Source organism: Bufo gargarizans, chromosome 9 (assembly GCF_014858855.1).
Source record: "Bufo gargarizans isolate SCDJY-AF-19 chromosome 9, ASM1485885v1, whole genome shotgun sequence".
Classification (NCBI taxonomy): domain Eukaryota; kingdom Metazoa; phylum Chordata; class Amphibia; order Anura; family Bufonidae; genus Bufo; species Bufo gargarizans.
This window is the reverse complement of record NC_058088.1, coordinates 20583920-20600224: the sequence shown is the minus strand read 5'-3', so window position 1 is coordinate 20600224 and position 16305 is coordinate 20583920. Positions and strand designations below refer to the sequence as shown.

The window sequence follows — 16305 nt, the reverse complement described above, 5'->3', positions numbered from 1 at the left end:
CGACATCTGTTTAAAGGTGGTGTTATGAGGTCGAAGGGGTTTGTGTATGGCAGGGGGGGTTTCCATTGTGAGTTGTTGTACATGTCTGCTAGTCTAAATTTACCTCGGGTGTTTGTCCCGCCTCCACTAACCCAGACTGTCAACACATATGTCCCCGCGTCAGTGGGGCTCGGATTTTCAATAGTGAGACGTAGACCCATGTTAGATCCTGTCTTACCAATTTCCGAGCAGGAGCCTGCCTTAAGCAGAGTCATCCTGGTGAGGAGGGACTTTCCATTTTTGTCTTTCTTATCTAATGCGGATTGTGGTCTGTACCCCAAGTCGGGACCTATATTCCACCCAACTGCCCCCCACCAATTACAGTTTGATCCCCAATATGAGTCTGTAACAGATGTAGATAGCCCTTGATCTAGGTGTGTTTCTGTACAGGTTACATTGCCAGGCAGGTGCGGGACAAGACACAATGTTGCAATAATCAAATGAGAAAGTTGCTTATATGGGTGTTAGAGGAATTAAACCAGAAGGTAGTAATCTCCTGCTCCTGAGTAATGGACACCTGCTGTGTGTCCACATAAGTGTATGCCAGTTGCATAAGGAGGAAGATGAGTATCATGGTGAGGACGGTTTTGTAGTTGTTGGAACTCTTATCCTCTTGCAGTGAGAAGTGTGGATCCAGGTTGATCTTCCTTTGAGTTTCACAGAAGTTGGCGTGGTCAGCAGAACTTGGTATGGGCACTCGTATCTTGGTTCAAGGGTGCCTCTGACGTGTTTCTTGACTACCACCCACTCTCCAGGTTTCAACGAGTGGGTCCCTTTAAGGGAGTCTGGATCTGGAATGGAAGAGAGAACTTATGCATGTATGTTAGAAAATTGTTTACTCAGAGCAATCATATATTTTGCAACAGATTCATAATGAATTTGCAATTGCTGTGGGAAGTACTGCCCCATCCTAGGCCCTGCCCCAAACAAAATTTCATATGGAGTCAGTTTGTATGGAGGCCTAGGGGTGTGTCTAACTGAAAATCGTGCTACTGGCAGGCATTGTACCCAACTGAGCCCTGTCTCCCGAGTCATCTTCAGCATCTTGGACTTCAGTACCCCGTTCAGTCTTTTGACTTTTACGCTACTTTGGGGACTGTAGGGCATGTGATAGGCTAAGTGTGACCCTACCATCTTCCAGACTTCTTGGGTTAAGCTAGCAGTGAATGCTGGGCCCTGATAACTTTCAATGACCTCAGGTACTCCGAACCTACAAACAGTTTTCTGCATTCATTTTTTTAGCAGTTGTTGTGGCTGTCTGATTTCGGACTGGGTAGGCTTCTGGCCACCCAAAGAACAAGTCTACCACTACTAGCACATATTGAAACCCTTGACACATTGGCATCTGGATGTTGTCGATTTGTATCCTCTGAAAGGGATATAAGGCCTTTGGGAGACATTTCCGGGGCGTGGGCTCGGTTCTGCCGGGGGTTACATTCAGCACAGATGAGGCAAGACGGTATGTCTTACCAGGACTGGTGTGATTCCTGGGGCCACCCATCTTTTGTCAATTAGTTCTTTCATGATGGTCTTAGATTGGTGGGTGGGCCCACACTATATATTGAGCTGGGTGACTCTTACTCCCAAATCCAAAATAGGGCCCGCAGAGCGCGCGTCTCTCTGCGCAGCTGCGGGCGTGCTGACGTGGTCTGGGCTCCGCGTGATGTGCTTTAGTGAGCGCGGCCGCCTCCCGTCGTTGCCGTGACCGCGCACGCCATATACACAGCGGTGCACAATGTTTGCTTTAACTCAGGTGAGAATGATAATGTCACTCAGCTTAGTTTTGACTAGATGGGCCAAGTGGTTCTTATCTGCCGACACATTCTATGTTTCTATGACTCAATCCGGTTCTATTGGTTGAATGTTTGAGATCCCGCCTACTCTTATGACTACATATATCCGGCTATCTAAGTAGATGTTATAATCCCTTGAAAAAGCTGACGGCGAAACACGCCTCGGGGTACGGTTTGGCGGTGGTGTGGTGTTCAACTTGGGTCAGTATGCACTGCATTATGTTAACCATATATTGTATTTTGGTATAGCTCAGTATAATGTTCTGATCTTGCAGTACTATTTGTTGCATAACACTAGTATTGGGCATCAATGCAACACACGTTTTTGGCACTAAGGGGCCTAAAGTGTGCCCAGAAAACATCCCCCACACCATTACACCACCACTACCAGCCTGCACAGTGGTAACAAGGCATGATGGATACATGTTCTCATTCTTTTTACGCCAAATTTGGACTCTACCATTTGAATGTCTCAACAGAAATCGAGACTCATCAGACCAGGCAACATTTTTCCAGTCTTCAACAGTCCAATTTTGGTGAGCTCGTGCAAATTGTAGCCTCTTTTTCCTATTTGTAGTGGAGATGAGTGGTACCCGGTGGGGTCTTCTGCTGTTGTAGCCCATCCGCCTCAAGGTTGTGCGTGTTGTGGCTTCACAAATGCTTTGCTGCAGACCTCGGTTGTAACGAGTGGTTATTTCAGTCAACGTTGCTCTTCTATCAGCTTGAATCAGTCGGCCCATTCTCCTCTGACCTCTAGCATCAACAAAGCATTTTTGCCCACAGGAATGCCGCATACTGGATGTTTTTCCCTTTTCACACCATTCTTTGTAAACCCTAGAAATGGTTGTGCGTGAAAATCCCAGTAACTGAGCAGATTGTGAAATACTCAGACCGGCCCGTCTGGCACCAACAACCATGCCATGCTCAAAATTGCTTAAATCACCTTTCTTTCCCATTCTGACATTCAGTTTGGAGTTCAGGAGATTGTCTTGACCAGGACCACAACCCTACATGCATCGAAGCAACTGCCATGTGATTGGTTGACTAGATAATCGCATTAATGAGAAATAGAACAGGTGCTCCTAATAATTCTTTAGGTGAGTGTACTTCCAACCTATGAGATTTTAAATGCTCTTAATCATGTGAAGCCAGATTTTTGTATTTATGAAATGTTTAATAAAAATTTAGATTATTTGAATATATAGAGTGGTGGAATTGTTGCTTGTTTAAATTTTGATCCATATATTTTCTATTATTGTTTCCAATTATTCTGATATTGGGTCGCATATACATAGAAGGGAAAAATATTCATTGGTTGTCGCATTTGTAGGTATGCCTGCTAAAAGCGTGTGTGGGTTGGGCACTACTGGTGTCTCTAGGACTGTGGCTTCATTATCTGCCGGTAGATCCTGTACCATCCTGTACACCGGGGGTTTGCCTTTCTCCCCCTTCTTTTTGACTGGGTACAGGGGCGTGTTGCATGGTGACGTAGTTTCAATTAAGGCGCCATTTTGTAGCAGGGTTTGTACTTGCTGAGAGACAGCGTCTTGCTGTGGGACTGACAGCGGGTACTGCGCCTTGTATGGTAACACATTGGGGTCCTTCAGAAGTACCATCACTGGGGGAACATTCGGGCGGTCTATGTCCTGTGGTCCCTTAGCCCATAGAGAGTCCGGTATGAGGGGTAGGATCTCTGATAGGGTGTTGCTGTCGGAACGGGTGTTTTCAGTCTCGATTACTCTGAATGCCATGAGCAGGCAACTTTCTCCAAGGCACACAATTCCATCTGTTCTGAACTGTATGTTGGCACTAATTTTCTGAAGAAAATCAGCACCCAACCAATTAAATGGGCAGGTTGAACTGACAACAAATTGAGACATTATACCAGCGTGACATTGTGGTGATTTCACAGGCAGGGGTTTAGTGACCGGATTATGTTGAACAATGCCTTCGAGGCCGGAGCAGGGAAACTGAATGTTAGTGAGCCAGGAGGGGAGTTTGGCAGTCTCACAAAGCACACTGCGGGCTGCACCAGTGTTTACAAGAAATGAAAGTTCTTGTCCAGCTACCTCGAGAGTCACTTGAGGGGCGGGACTGGCAGGAGGGGCGGAGATTGCCATATAGGGAAAACCCCTCCCTGCACTGGTTTGCCACTGTCCTATTGGGAGGTGAAGGGAGGCGGGGTGCCTCCTCGACGCTGCTGTGGGCGTTGCATGTTGGAGGGCCAGAGATGACTGCTGCGGCAGTTTCTTTTAATGTGACCAGGTCTGCCGCACCCATAACAGTTACGGGAGGGGGGGCGGTCTCCGTCTCCTTCCCCCGTCATTACGGAGATGACTGCAGCACGGACCTTCCTGTTGTTATTCTCGAGCCCTTTTGCCACTTGTTCAAGACAATAAATACCCAGAGATTTCCATTCTGGGCAACAGGTGGTCAGCACCTTGTTAATGTTGGGGCATAGACCATCTACAAATGAGACTACTAGCAATCTCATGTGGACGGGCTCATAGGTTTTGAAACCTGTAATTTTGTTTTACCCTCTGCAAAAAAATGTAAACTGACTCAGCCCTGTCTTGTGTCATATCTTGCAGGGTGGTAGATTGATCTGCCAACTTGGCTTTTGCTGACATTCTTAGTTGCCTCATAAAATCCCAACCAGACTCGGAGGTGCGGTCATCATATCCTCCGTCGGGTTTCCAAACCTTCTCGAGTATAACTGCAGAGTATTCTCCTGTTTTGTTTTCTACAATACTCTGTAAATCTGACCAGGTGCAACCATATGTTTTATGTATCTGTTCCAATTCCCTAAAGAAGGGCATGGGATGTGTTTCTGGGTCTGGCAGTTGATTGACAATAGCATATAACTGATTAGGGGTAAAAGACACATATTTAAGTGGACCTCTGGGCCCCATGGTTTCATTGGCCAGTCTTAAGAACTCTGTCTGTTCTCCGGAGACTTCTCCGAGTCTTTCTCTTATGCTGTTTAGTTTATACTGTAACTGACGGATATCGTCAGATTCGGAATTGGGCAGGCGAGAACGTCCACTGACTGCCCCAGGAGTACTGGTCATAGGGGCTTGGGTTAGGTTTTGAGGTGGTTCGCCATCATTATCTCCTATTCCACTGGTGTCAGGAATATCGGGTGCAGTCATTAAGGCTGTTGGTGGATTAGGTGGAGGACCAAAAGTACCATCTGGATTTACCATGGGGTATAATAGTTGGACTGCCACTGTTGCCGGGGGGACAGGGGGTTCTGGGCAAAAGAAGATTAAGGGTCCAGCCATGGGCGTTGGCTGGGGAAAAGATGGCGCTGTAGCGGGGACTGATGGGACGTGCTGGGGAACTACAGAGGTGTGGCTATGTAGGCGTGGAGCACCACATGCAAGGCATGTAGTACGGAAAGAGGGGTTTTGTTAACCGCATACAGTGCAGACCAACCCACCTTCCTTTTTGCCGGTGCCATTGTAGGGTGGTGGCAGCCCTTGCCCGAGTCCAGGTTTACAATAATATCTCCCTGTTCTTTCATAAAACATTTGTTCTCCCCCTGTCCGTTCAAATTCCTTACTACAGTCAAGCCACACTTCGACTGTGTCTGCTACTTTGTCATCTGCAAATATGGCTTAGTCGCCCATGTATTTAGGACTTTATCATCTATTAACTTTCCTTTCTTATCTTTCAACAACATTCTCTTTTTGTCACTACACAATGTGTACAACTTAGGTAAACATATCACAAATCGTTTCCCTCGTTTGTCCGCCACGTACTGTTCAGGGGAACAGTAACCCTTCGGGACACTTTCACTGTTTCCCATCTCGTCTCACTTTCTGTAAAGTCTTCGTAACCTGTACTTGTATCCAGTGCTCAGCTATCTCTCGAGTCAGACCTTCGACACACTGGCTGAGTCTGACAGTCTACTCCCCTTCTGTGATCCGGGCAGACGCCTCTGGCTGTCCCACAATACAGGCAATTGAGGTAGACTTTGGATATCTAACGTTCTAAACAGATACTCAAGGTTCTTCTTATTTACACGCAACAGGATTCACAGCACAACAAGTCTTAATCAAATACATGGAGTTCTTACTTTCATGCCCTCGAGGACGTCCCAAGCTGACACGGCACCCCTCCCTCAGACAGGCATGGATGGACTACACCAAAGGACACAGGGAGGTAAGAAAATACAGTTTTCTTACCTCTTATCACGGGCCTGCAGTCCCGGTGTCTGTTAGTGAGGTCCTCCTCGTCTGGTCTATGGGGGTGCTGGATCAGGGGATACTATCTTCGAGCCCTACGTTTGGCGCCAACTGTTTTGGATCTGGTCAAACTACCAGTTCGGTTGATGTACTGCTCCAAATTAGTCAATGTACGTGCACGGAGAGATCAAACTAAGACACACAGCTGGGGGGTCAAAACGGGATCTCTGCCGGTCTGTCTTCTCCTTCAAAGTTAGTATATGGGCCATAATCCTGAGGCAAGAGGCTGGCAAACAGGCCCCTCCAAAACCCAGTGGCGAGGTTATTTTCGCCACACATCTCCCCCTCCCAGGGAAGACTAACCAGATATCTGACCTCACTCCGGTCAGTATCTGAGTTAGTCTGGCAGTCCACCTACAACCAAATACTGGACCTGTTGAATTTGGTAGCCTGTCTCTGTCCAGTGAGTCCACCAAGGTTGTGTTGGTAACTAGTACTCCCGGTCTCTGTGTTGCTCCCTGGCTTGGAGTGGAGGTTGCTTTGTGGGCAGGGATCAGCGGTACTCTGCCCTGGTGCCAGCGCATCAGCTAGGCTAGTCTGTGGGGAGTCAGCCCCTGGACAAGAAAATAGGGGAGGGCAGAGGCCAACTGCACTCTGCCCAGATGCCAGCTCTTCCGCTGGGGTAGCCTGTGGGGAGTCAGCCTCTGGACAAGAGGATAGGGGAGGGCTGAGGCCAACTGCACTCTGACCAGATGCCATCTCTTCCGCTGGGGTAGCCTGTGGGGAGTCAGCCTCTGGACAAGAGGATAGGGGAGGGCAGAAGCCCACTGCTCTCTGCCCAGATGCCAGCTCTTCCGCTGGGATGGGGTCAGGGAATCCTACCCCCAGGACCTTGTTGCTGATCAGCTGTGGAGAGGAGGGATCGCTTACCTCCTCCTCCTGGCATCCCTGCGGGGTGGGTGGGCGATCTGTACCGGCCGTCTAGCATCCCGGTAGGCCTGGTGCAAAGACTGCGGTCCCATCTGCACCATTGGAGTTAGGGGTGCTATCCCCCTGTGGTTGGGGAGAGAGACCGGTTGTCTCCTCTCCCTTCAAGGTACACTGCCGCTGGGGAATGGAGACGATGCTCTTTTCTGCCTGCAAAACATACTGCCGCTGGGGAGCAGGACCGACTGTCCCTACTCCCTGAAAATCCGGCTGCCATTGGGGATCTGGGCCAACCGCCCAGCATCCCTGTAGGGCTGGTGGAGAGGCCTCGGTCCCATCTCCACCTGCCATATGGGGTTCCCCCAGGACCAGTCTATGAGGTCCCCTACCTCCGCAGCTGGTACTGAAGCAGGGGATACTTTAGTCAGGTCTTCCAAGCTGTAGGGTTGTAGGTCTGGGACTGCCACCCAGCTCTCCGGCAGTGTATATTGGGGCCGAATTGAGCTGAGGAAGTATTGGTAATCCTGCTCCAGCTCCCACTCCAGCTCCCACTTGTCACTAGAGATGCCAGGTCTTGTTTAACCTCTCTCGCTGTAGCCCAATCCTGCATAGCTTCCCAGTAGTCATAGATATCCCAGAACCGGGACTCTCCAGCATCTCCGAACTCCGGTTCTGCGAAGGACTCAAACAACAGGCCAGGGCCATCATAATCCTCACCCTCAGGTCTGTCGTGCTCAGCCATCCAGGGGGAGTGCCGAATCACATACCACCAGAGTGTCTTGTAGGTGTCGTCTAGCCAAAGCTCCTTCCATACCAGGCTCTCGAGTTCTGTCACCCACTCATCCAGGGGCTGCTCTCCCAGAAGGTGCATTTGCAGGGCCACTCGCATCCACAACTGCTGCTCCTCACTGGGGAGACTCTCGCCCCGCCGACACTGTACATCTTCCAGGGCCTAGTGCCAGACTCCTTTCCGGACTGCATCCCTCCAGTCCGGGTCATCCTCCTCCTCGTAGTGGAACGCTGTCTGAAGACTAGCCGATTCCATCCTGCTGTAGCCAGGGGCGCTGTACGGATACTAGCATTGCCCTCAATATACTCCACGAACGGTGTCTCTGAGCTGCTTCTCCTCACACTAGGATGCCATCCCACCGCTGCCACCACTGTAACGGATCTCCTGGCACCCCGACCGGGTACCTCCGTTGATGGATGCTACTAGTGCTTCCCGAGGACTCTAAGCACTCCACTCGACACCATAAACACCACAGGAACCAGGAACAGGAACACCTCTTACAAGAGCTAGTAGTTATAGCCAGGGGAGTATAGCAAATCTTTAGCGTATAGCAATCCACAGTGTCGATCAGTTACCCAAACACCAGCCTCAACATGATGAAGGGTAAAACAGGAACTCTTTATTGAACACACAAGCATTGACTTATATACACATTTTCCAACAAGGATACCACCCCCGTGGACCTGGTTGGGAACTGAGGACATAACATAGCAGCCAATCATTTACAGTTTTACTATTTAAACTATACATTCAACAAACACAATGGCATCGTCTGTGACGCAATTAACAAACACAATGGCATTGACTGTGATGCACTCAATAACAGAATAGGCATTGTCTTTTGCGCAATCAAGAAAATACAATTACCAAAACACAATGGGCTCTGCCTATGATACAATTACCAAACATAATGGGCTAACTTAATCACTCACAGGCAGAAAACACAAATTTTTCCCCAACACACAGAAACCACCTCAAACCACCTTTCACATAATACAACTGTCTGCATCTGTTCTGAACCGATCCGTTTGTATTATCTGTAAATTACCTAAGACGGATCCGTCATAAACACCATTACGGATCCGTCATAAACACCATTGAAAGTTAATGGGGGACGGATCTGTTTTCTATTGTGCCAGATTGTGTCAGAGAAAACGGATCCATCCCCATTGACTTACATTGATCTATTTGGCTCAGTTTTGTGAGACGGACACGCTGCATGCAGCGTTTTGGTGTACGTCTCCAAAGTGGAATGGAGGCTGAACGGAGCCAAACTGATGCATTCTGAGCTGATCCTTATCCATTCAGAATGCATTGGAGCTAAACTGATCCATTTTAGACCGCTTGTGAGAGCCCTGAACGGATCTCACAAATGGAAAGCCAAAACACAAGTGTGAAAGTAGCCTCACTGAGAACACAAGCTTACCTCGTGGGCGGGGCTTCTCAGCGTTAGCTGTCAAAAGGAGAAGGTCCTTTTTCATTGGTCACGATCATCATGTGACTGATGTACTTAAAGGGGTTTTGTCACTTGAGCAAATAGCATTTATTATGTTGAGAAAGTTAATACTAGGCATTGTGATTGTCCATATTGCCTCCTTTGCTGGCTGGATTCATTTTTACATCATAGAAACATACATAGAAACATAGAATGTGTCGTCAGATAAGAACCATTTGGCCCATCTAGTCTGCCCAATATACTAAATACTATGGATAGCCCCTGGCCCCATCTTATATGAAGGATGGCCTTATGCCTATCCCATGCATGCTTAAACCCCTCCACTATGTTTTCAGCTACCACTTCTGCAGGAAGGCTATTCCATGCATCCACTACTCTCTCAGTAAAGTAATACTTCCTGATATTACTTTTAAACCTTTGCCCCTCTAATTTAAAACTATGTCCTCTTGTAGCAGTTTTTCTTCTTTTAAATCTTCTCTCCTCTTTTACCTTGTTGATTCCCTTTATGTATTTAGCAGTTTCTATCATATCCCCTCTGTGTCGTCTTTCTTCCAAGCTATACATGTTAAGGTCATTTAGTCTTTCCTGGTAAGTTTTATCCTGCAATCCATGTACCAGTTTAGTAGCTCTTCTCTGAACTCTCTCCAAAGTATCAATATCCTTCTGGAGATATGGTCTCCAGTACTGAGCACAATACTCCACATGAGGTCTCACTAGTGCTCTGTAGAGCGGCATGAGCACCTCCCTCTGTCTACTGGTAATGCCTCTCCCTATACACCCAAGCATTCTGCTAGCATCTCCTGCTGCTCTGTGACATTGTCTGCCTACCTTTAAAGAGGACCTTTCACCGATTATTACACTGTGAACTAAGAATACAGACATGGAGAGCGGCGCCCGGGGATCTCACTGCACTTACTATTATCCCTGGGTGCCGCTCCGTTCTCCCGCTATTCCCTCCGGTATCTCCGCTCACTAAGTTATAGTAGGCAGAGATTTCAGTCACTAAGTTATGGTAGGCGGAGTCTGCCCTTGTTCTGCTCTAGCGCTGGCCAATCACAGCGCAGAGCTCACAGCCTGGGAGGTTCTTTTCTCCCAGGCTATGACCTCTGCAATGTGATTGGCCAGCGCTACAAAAGAACAAGGGCAGACTCCGCCTACTATAACTTAGTGAGCGGAGATACCGGAGGGAATAGCAGGAGAACGGAGCGGCGCCCAGGGATAATAGTAAGTGCAGTGAGATCCCCGGGCGCCGCTCTACATGTCTGTATTCTTAGCTCACAGTGTCATAATCGGTGAAAGGTCCTCTTTAAGTCACATTATACACTTCTTGTTTCCATAGTTATGACCACCCTGCAATCCATCAGTGGTGGCTGTGCTTGCATACTATAAAAAAAAAAGCGCTAGCCTATGTAAGCCCCCACGGTCCCAGTCACCAGAGAGGCCAGCATTTTTTCCTATAGTGCGCAAGGACGAACACCAATGATGGATCACCTGCACATACAGGTCCTTCTCAAAAAATTAACATATTGTGATAAAGTTCATTATTTTCTGTAATGTACTGATAAACATTAGACTTTCATATATTTTAGATTCATTACACACAACTGAAGTAGTTCAAGCCTTTTATTGTTTTAATATTGATGATTTTGGCATACAGCTCATGAAAACCCAAAATTCCTATCTAAAAAAATTAGCATATCATAAAAAGGTTCTCTAAACGAGCTATTAACCTAATCATCTGAATCAACTAATTAACTCTAAACACCTGCAAAAGATTCCTGAGGCTTTTAGAAACTCCCAGCCTGGTTAATTACTCAAAACCACAATCATGGGTAAGACTGCCGACCTGATTGCTGTCCAGAAGGCCATCATTGACACCCTCAAGCAAGAGGGTAAGACACAGAAAGAAATTTCTGAACGAATAGGCTGTTCCCAGAGCGCTGTATCAAGGCCCCTCAGTGGGAAGTCTGTGGGAAGGAAAAAGTGTGGCAGAAAACGCTGCACAACGAGAAGAGGTGACCGGACCCCGAGGAAGATTGTGGAGAAGGACCGATTCCAGACCTTGGGGGAGCTGCGGAAGCAGTGGACTGAGTCTGGAGTAGAAACATCCAGAGCTACAGGTGCCGCATTCCCCAGGTCAAGCCACTTTTGAACCAGAAACAGCGGCAGAAGCGCCTGACCTGGGCTACAGAGGAGCAGCACTGGACTGTTGCTCAGTGGTCCAAAGTACTTTTTTCGGATGAAAGCAAATTTTGCATGTCATTCGGAAATCAAGGTGCCAGAGTCTGGAGGAAGACTGGGGAGAGGGAAATGCCAAAATGCCTGAAGTCCAGTGTCAAGTACCCACAGTCAGTGATGGTCTGGGGTGCCATGTCAGCTGCTGGTGTTGGTCCACTGTGTTTTTATCAAGGGCAGGGTCAATGCAGCCAGCTATCAGGAGATTTTGGAGCACTTCATGCTTCCATCTGCTGAAAAGCTTTATGGAGATGAAGATTCCATTTTTCAGCACGACCTGGCACCTACTCACAGTGCCAACACCACTGGTAAATGGTTTACTGACCATGGTATTACTGTGCTCAATTGGCCTGCCAACTCTCCTGACCTGAACCCCATAGAGAATCTGTGGGATATTGGGAGGAGAAAGTTGAGAGACGCAAGACCCAACACTCTGGATGAGCTTAAGGCCGCTATCGAAGCATCCTGGGCCTCCATAACACCTCAGCAGTGCCACAGGCTGATGGCCTCCATGCCACGCCGCATTGAAGCCTCCTGGGCCTCCATAACACCTCAGCAGTGCCACAGGCTGATTGCCTCCATGCCACGCCGCATTGAAGCCGTCATTTCTGCAAAAGGATTCCCGACCAAGTATTGAGTGCATAACTGAACATCATTATTTGAAGGTTGACTTTTTTTGTATTAAAAACACTTTTCTTTTATTGGTCGGATGAAATATGCGAATTTTTTTATATAGGAATTTGGGGTTTTCATGAGCTGTATGCCAAAATCATCAATATTAAAACAATAAAAGGCTTGAACTAATTCAGTTGTGTGTAATGAATCTAAAATATATGAAAGTCTAATGTTTATCAGTACATTACAGAAAATAATGAACTTTATCACAATATGCTAATTTTTTTAGAAGGACCTGTACATGACACATACATGTGCTCTGTGTGACATGTTCCTCTGCTGTCTGCAGGTTTCCATATTATCCAGGAGATGTACGGCTGTGAGCGGAGAGATGGCGGCAGCGTCACAGGATACATGCAGTACGGATATGATGGAGGAGAGTTCATGTCCCTGGACACACAGACGGGGACATATATCTCCACCATGTCCCAGGCTCAGATCACCGCACAGAGATGGAACCGTCCAGAGGCACAAATGGGCCTGAGAAACAAGAATTATCTGGAGACTGAATGTGTAGACTGGCTGCAGAAATATGTGGAGAACGGGAGAGAAGATCTGGAGAGGAGAGGTAAGTGCTCATCACCACCTGTCACATGTCCCTGTATGTGTGTGCAGTGCTCTGATCTCACATGCGTGTACACAGTGGACACCAGCGCCTGCACACGGCGGACACCAGCGCCTGCACACGGCGGACACCAGCGCCTGCACACGGCGGACACCAGCGCCTGCACACAGCGGACACCAGCGCCTGTACACAGCGGACACCAGCGCCTGCACCGAAACAGGACTTTCTTATTTTTCTGGTATTCACAGATTTTGGCTCGTATTCTACATCACAGAGCTGTGCCTCAAACACTTGCAATTCTTCTCCATTGATTTGTTAATTTACACAAGGATATTTTTTCCATCTGTGGTTCAGGGTTGCCAACCAGAGTTTTTCTTTTTGCCGGACAAATTATCCAACAATCACGGACAGCCAACATTTTTTATGGACATATTCGAAAACCGTAATGAATAATAAAGATTATTTATATGTAGTACATGTCTATAGCTCAATATACTGATAAGAACTCATTACCAGTATTAACTGAAGACTGTGAAATAATAATATTTACCCAAAAAAATAACCTGTTAAAGTACCACCAGCCTAAAAAAATTAAGGACATACAAAAAAAATTTATGGCTATTTTTATGAACTGTCCAGGAATTTCTCGACGGATGGCAACCCTGCCATGGTTTTAAAAAACACACTACACGAAAAATAAATGATGTCTCCATTCTTGAAGTGGATTCCTCACAGTATCCGCATCTAGAGTTCCCATCGAGGTCAGTCTAAGGACACAGAGTTTTTTTTTTATACTGAAAAAAAAAAAACACCTTCCGTTCTGCTTCAGGATTTCACATGGGTTTTTAGCAGCAGTCATTATTCTGACGCGTTGTCTGCTGCAGTGTTGACATGGATTTTGATCCTGCCCAGTTCAGTGTGAACTCTGGACATTCCACATCAGGTATGGTCACTTCTTTTTGTAGACCATGTTTTTTAAAACCACAAGTGGAAAAAATGGTGCTGTTTTAAATTAACAAGCAGTGTTAGCATTGAAATGAATGGAAATGATCTGCAAAGAAATCCTCGCCAAAATCTGATCATAAAAACCTGTGTGAACATACCCTGAAACTGAGTGAAAACCCACATGTGCGGCCACACAAACTGGAATCAGGGTTTTTATTGCAGATGAATGGAGCAGTGCTGTAACATGGCGCCACCTGGTGGCAGAGAAAAGGAACACATTATATCGCCTTTCTACATGTATGGCAGCCGCTGAACAGCTCAGTAACAGACATTTCTTAATTATTGGTTCCTTCAATGATGTAGACACAAGACCAGGACAGATTCTGTCTTTTCTCCCGCCCCTACCCCATGAACGTTCTTCATCAATGTCGCCAGACACTATTTTCTGTGAGATCCTGTGGCTGAGCCCTTAAAGTATTATTTCTATTTTAATGTAATTTCCACATAAATCCACAGAAGACGCTGATAAATACATGTAATTTCCTCCATGTCTGCTGTAAGTGTAACAAGGGCCTCAATGTCTTTCCCTCTATATTACTGTGGATTAAAGGGATCTCCCGCTGTAGTAAGTGATGGTGCATGTACTGCTACCGTATACTGACACTGATCGGGCCGGACCCCCACTGATCCTCACAAGGAGGGGGCCATAGCATTAGCTCAGGGTTATGGTTCCTTCACAGCAATGCCCCCCGACCATCCACTACTATATACTGACACTGACCGGGCGGGACCCCCACTGATCCTCACAAGGAGGGGGCCATAGCATTAGCTCAGGGTTATGGTTCCTTCACAGCGACGCCCCGACCATCCACTCCTATATACTGACACTGACCGGGCGGGACCCCCACTGATCCTCACAAGGAGGGGGCCATAGCATTAGCTCAGGGTTATGGTTCCTTCACAGCGATGCCCCCGACCATCCACTACTATAACACTGCCCCATTCCCTGTGTGCAGACCCGCGGGGACCAGAGGTCACACCCCAGCAATCACAGGATTATGGCGCATGCGAGCGATATCTGATACCACCCTATGATGTGTCTGTAAGAGGAAGTATTAGAACAGTATTTGTAAGTTATGGAGAAGGACACAGAGCCGGTTCCCCTCTGCTATTCCAGTCCGCAGTGACAGGTCTCAGTCATGGAGGTCTATTCTTCTATGTGAGGAGCACAGGGGTCTCCTGAGTGTTATACACAGTACAGGGGGCTCTGCTGATTGTCCAGACTGCCGGGGTATAGGACAGATCAGATCCGGTACACGGAGTCCATTTATATTTCCTTCTTCTTCCCTCTCAGTTCAGCCGCAGGTGAAGGTCTCCGGTCAGAAGAAAGGTGACACCATGATGCTTCACTGCCAGGTGTACGGATTTCACCCCCGAGCTGTGCACGTGAAGTGGATGAAGAACGGGGACGACGTTCCCGACTATGAGACCACACGCACCCTCCCCAATCCTGACGGCACCTATCAGATAAGGGTCAGTGCGGAAGTGATCCCCAAAGAGGGCGAGAGTTACTCCTGTTATGTGGATCACCGCAGCCTGGACGAGCCGCTGAACGTTGTGTGGGGTGAGTTGTATCCGTACTGGGCGGATGATGGGAGTAAGACTATGGAAAATATCATGACTGGTAAACACTTGTGACATGTCATTGTATAGTCTATTCCCTGATCTCCAGCATCTCATTAGTGTGAACAGTTCTGTATGTGACTTAACCCTTCATGTTCCACTACATATCCCGTCCTCCTTTTAGGGTCAGATAATCTCTGGAGTTCTCGACATGTTTATAATGTAATGGATCTGTTCATGTTGATATCAGACCTCAAGCTTTATTGACCCCTGATAGAAATCTAGAGTCTCGGTCTAATGTACTTACTGTTAGGGATAAGCAAATCGACTTCGCATGAAACATCCAAAGTCAATTTGCATAAAACTTTGTTTCAATACCGTACGGAGCAGTATTAGAATGTATTGGCTCGATGAGCCAAAGTTATTACTTAGCGAAGTTTCACGAGACTTCGCATAATAACTTCAGAAATCTATTTCTACTGTAAAACAACATTTCCCGAACTCCGGTTCGGTTCTAAGTGAACCCAAGTTCGGGAAATGTTTTTTAACAGTATAAATCAATTTCTGAAGTTATTATGCGAAGTCTCGCAAGGCTTGGTGAAGTAATAACTTTGGCTCATCGAACCAATACATTCTAATACTGCTCCGTACAGTATTGAAACGAAGTTTTAAGCAAATCGACTTCGGATGTTTCATCCAAAGTCGATTCGCTCATCCCTACTCACTGTACGCCAGTGTGAAGGATCCCTGTATTTCCTATTTACGGTAAGTGGCCTCACGGTGACCACATGTCATATAAAAGCTTCTCTCTGTTTACTGCACAATGCCTCCTCCGAGCCTTCCTCTCAGTGTCTTCAGATTTCGTTTCTCCTCTGATGCTACCTGAGTGAGAGGGATCTAGAACAAGTCTGTGTAAGGGTCTGTTCACATCACATGTGGAGCCTTCCATCAGAGGTTTACATTGGGACGACTCTCAACGTAAACCTATGACAGAAGGCTGCAACGCACCCCTTTGTATAGGTAGTCATTTACTAACCAGAAATATGCCTATATGAAACCAGATAAAC

The 16305-nt window shown here is 47.1% G+C and overlaps 1 protein-coding gene across 1 annotated transcript in view; it reads left to right on the top strand.

Annotated features, from left to right (window-relative positions):
* The window catches only part of LOC122919682 (class I histocompatibility antigen, F10 alpha chain-like), an 82291-nt gene that overhangs the window by 37462 nt on the left and 28524 nt on the right, over nucleotides 1-16305 (top strand). The window contains exons 3-4 of the mRNA XM_044268849.1: nucleotides 12395-12673; nucleotides 14970-15239. Coding sequence (XP_044124784.1) covers nucleotides 12395-12673; nucleotides 14970-15239 — 549 coding nt within the window. The remainder of the gene's footprint in view (nucleotides 1-12394; nucleotides 12674-14969; nucleotides 15240-16305) is intronic.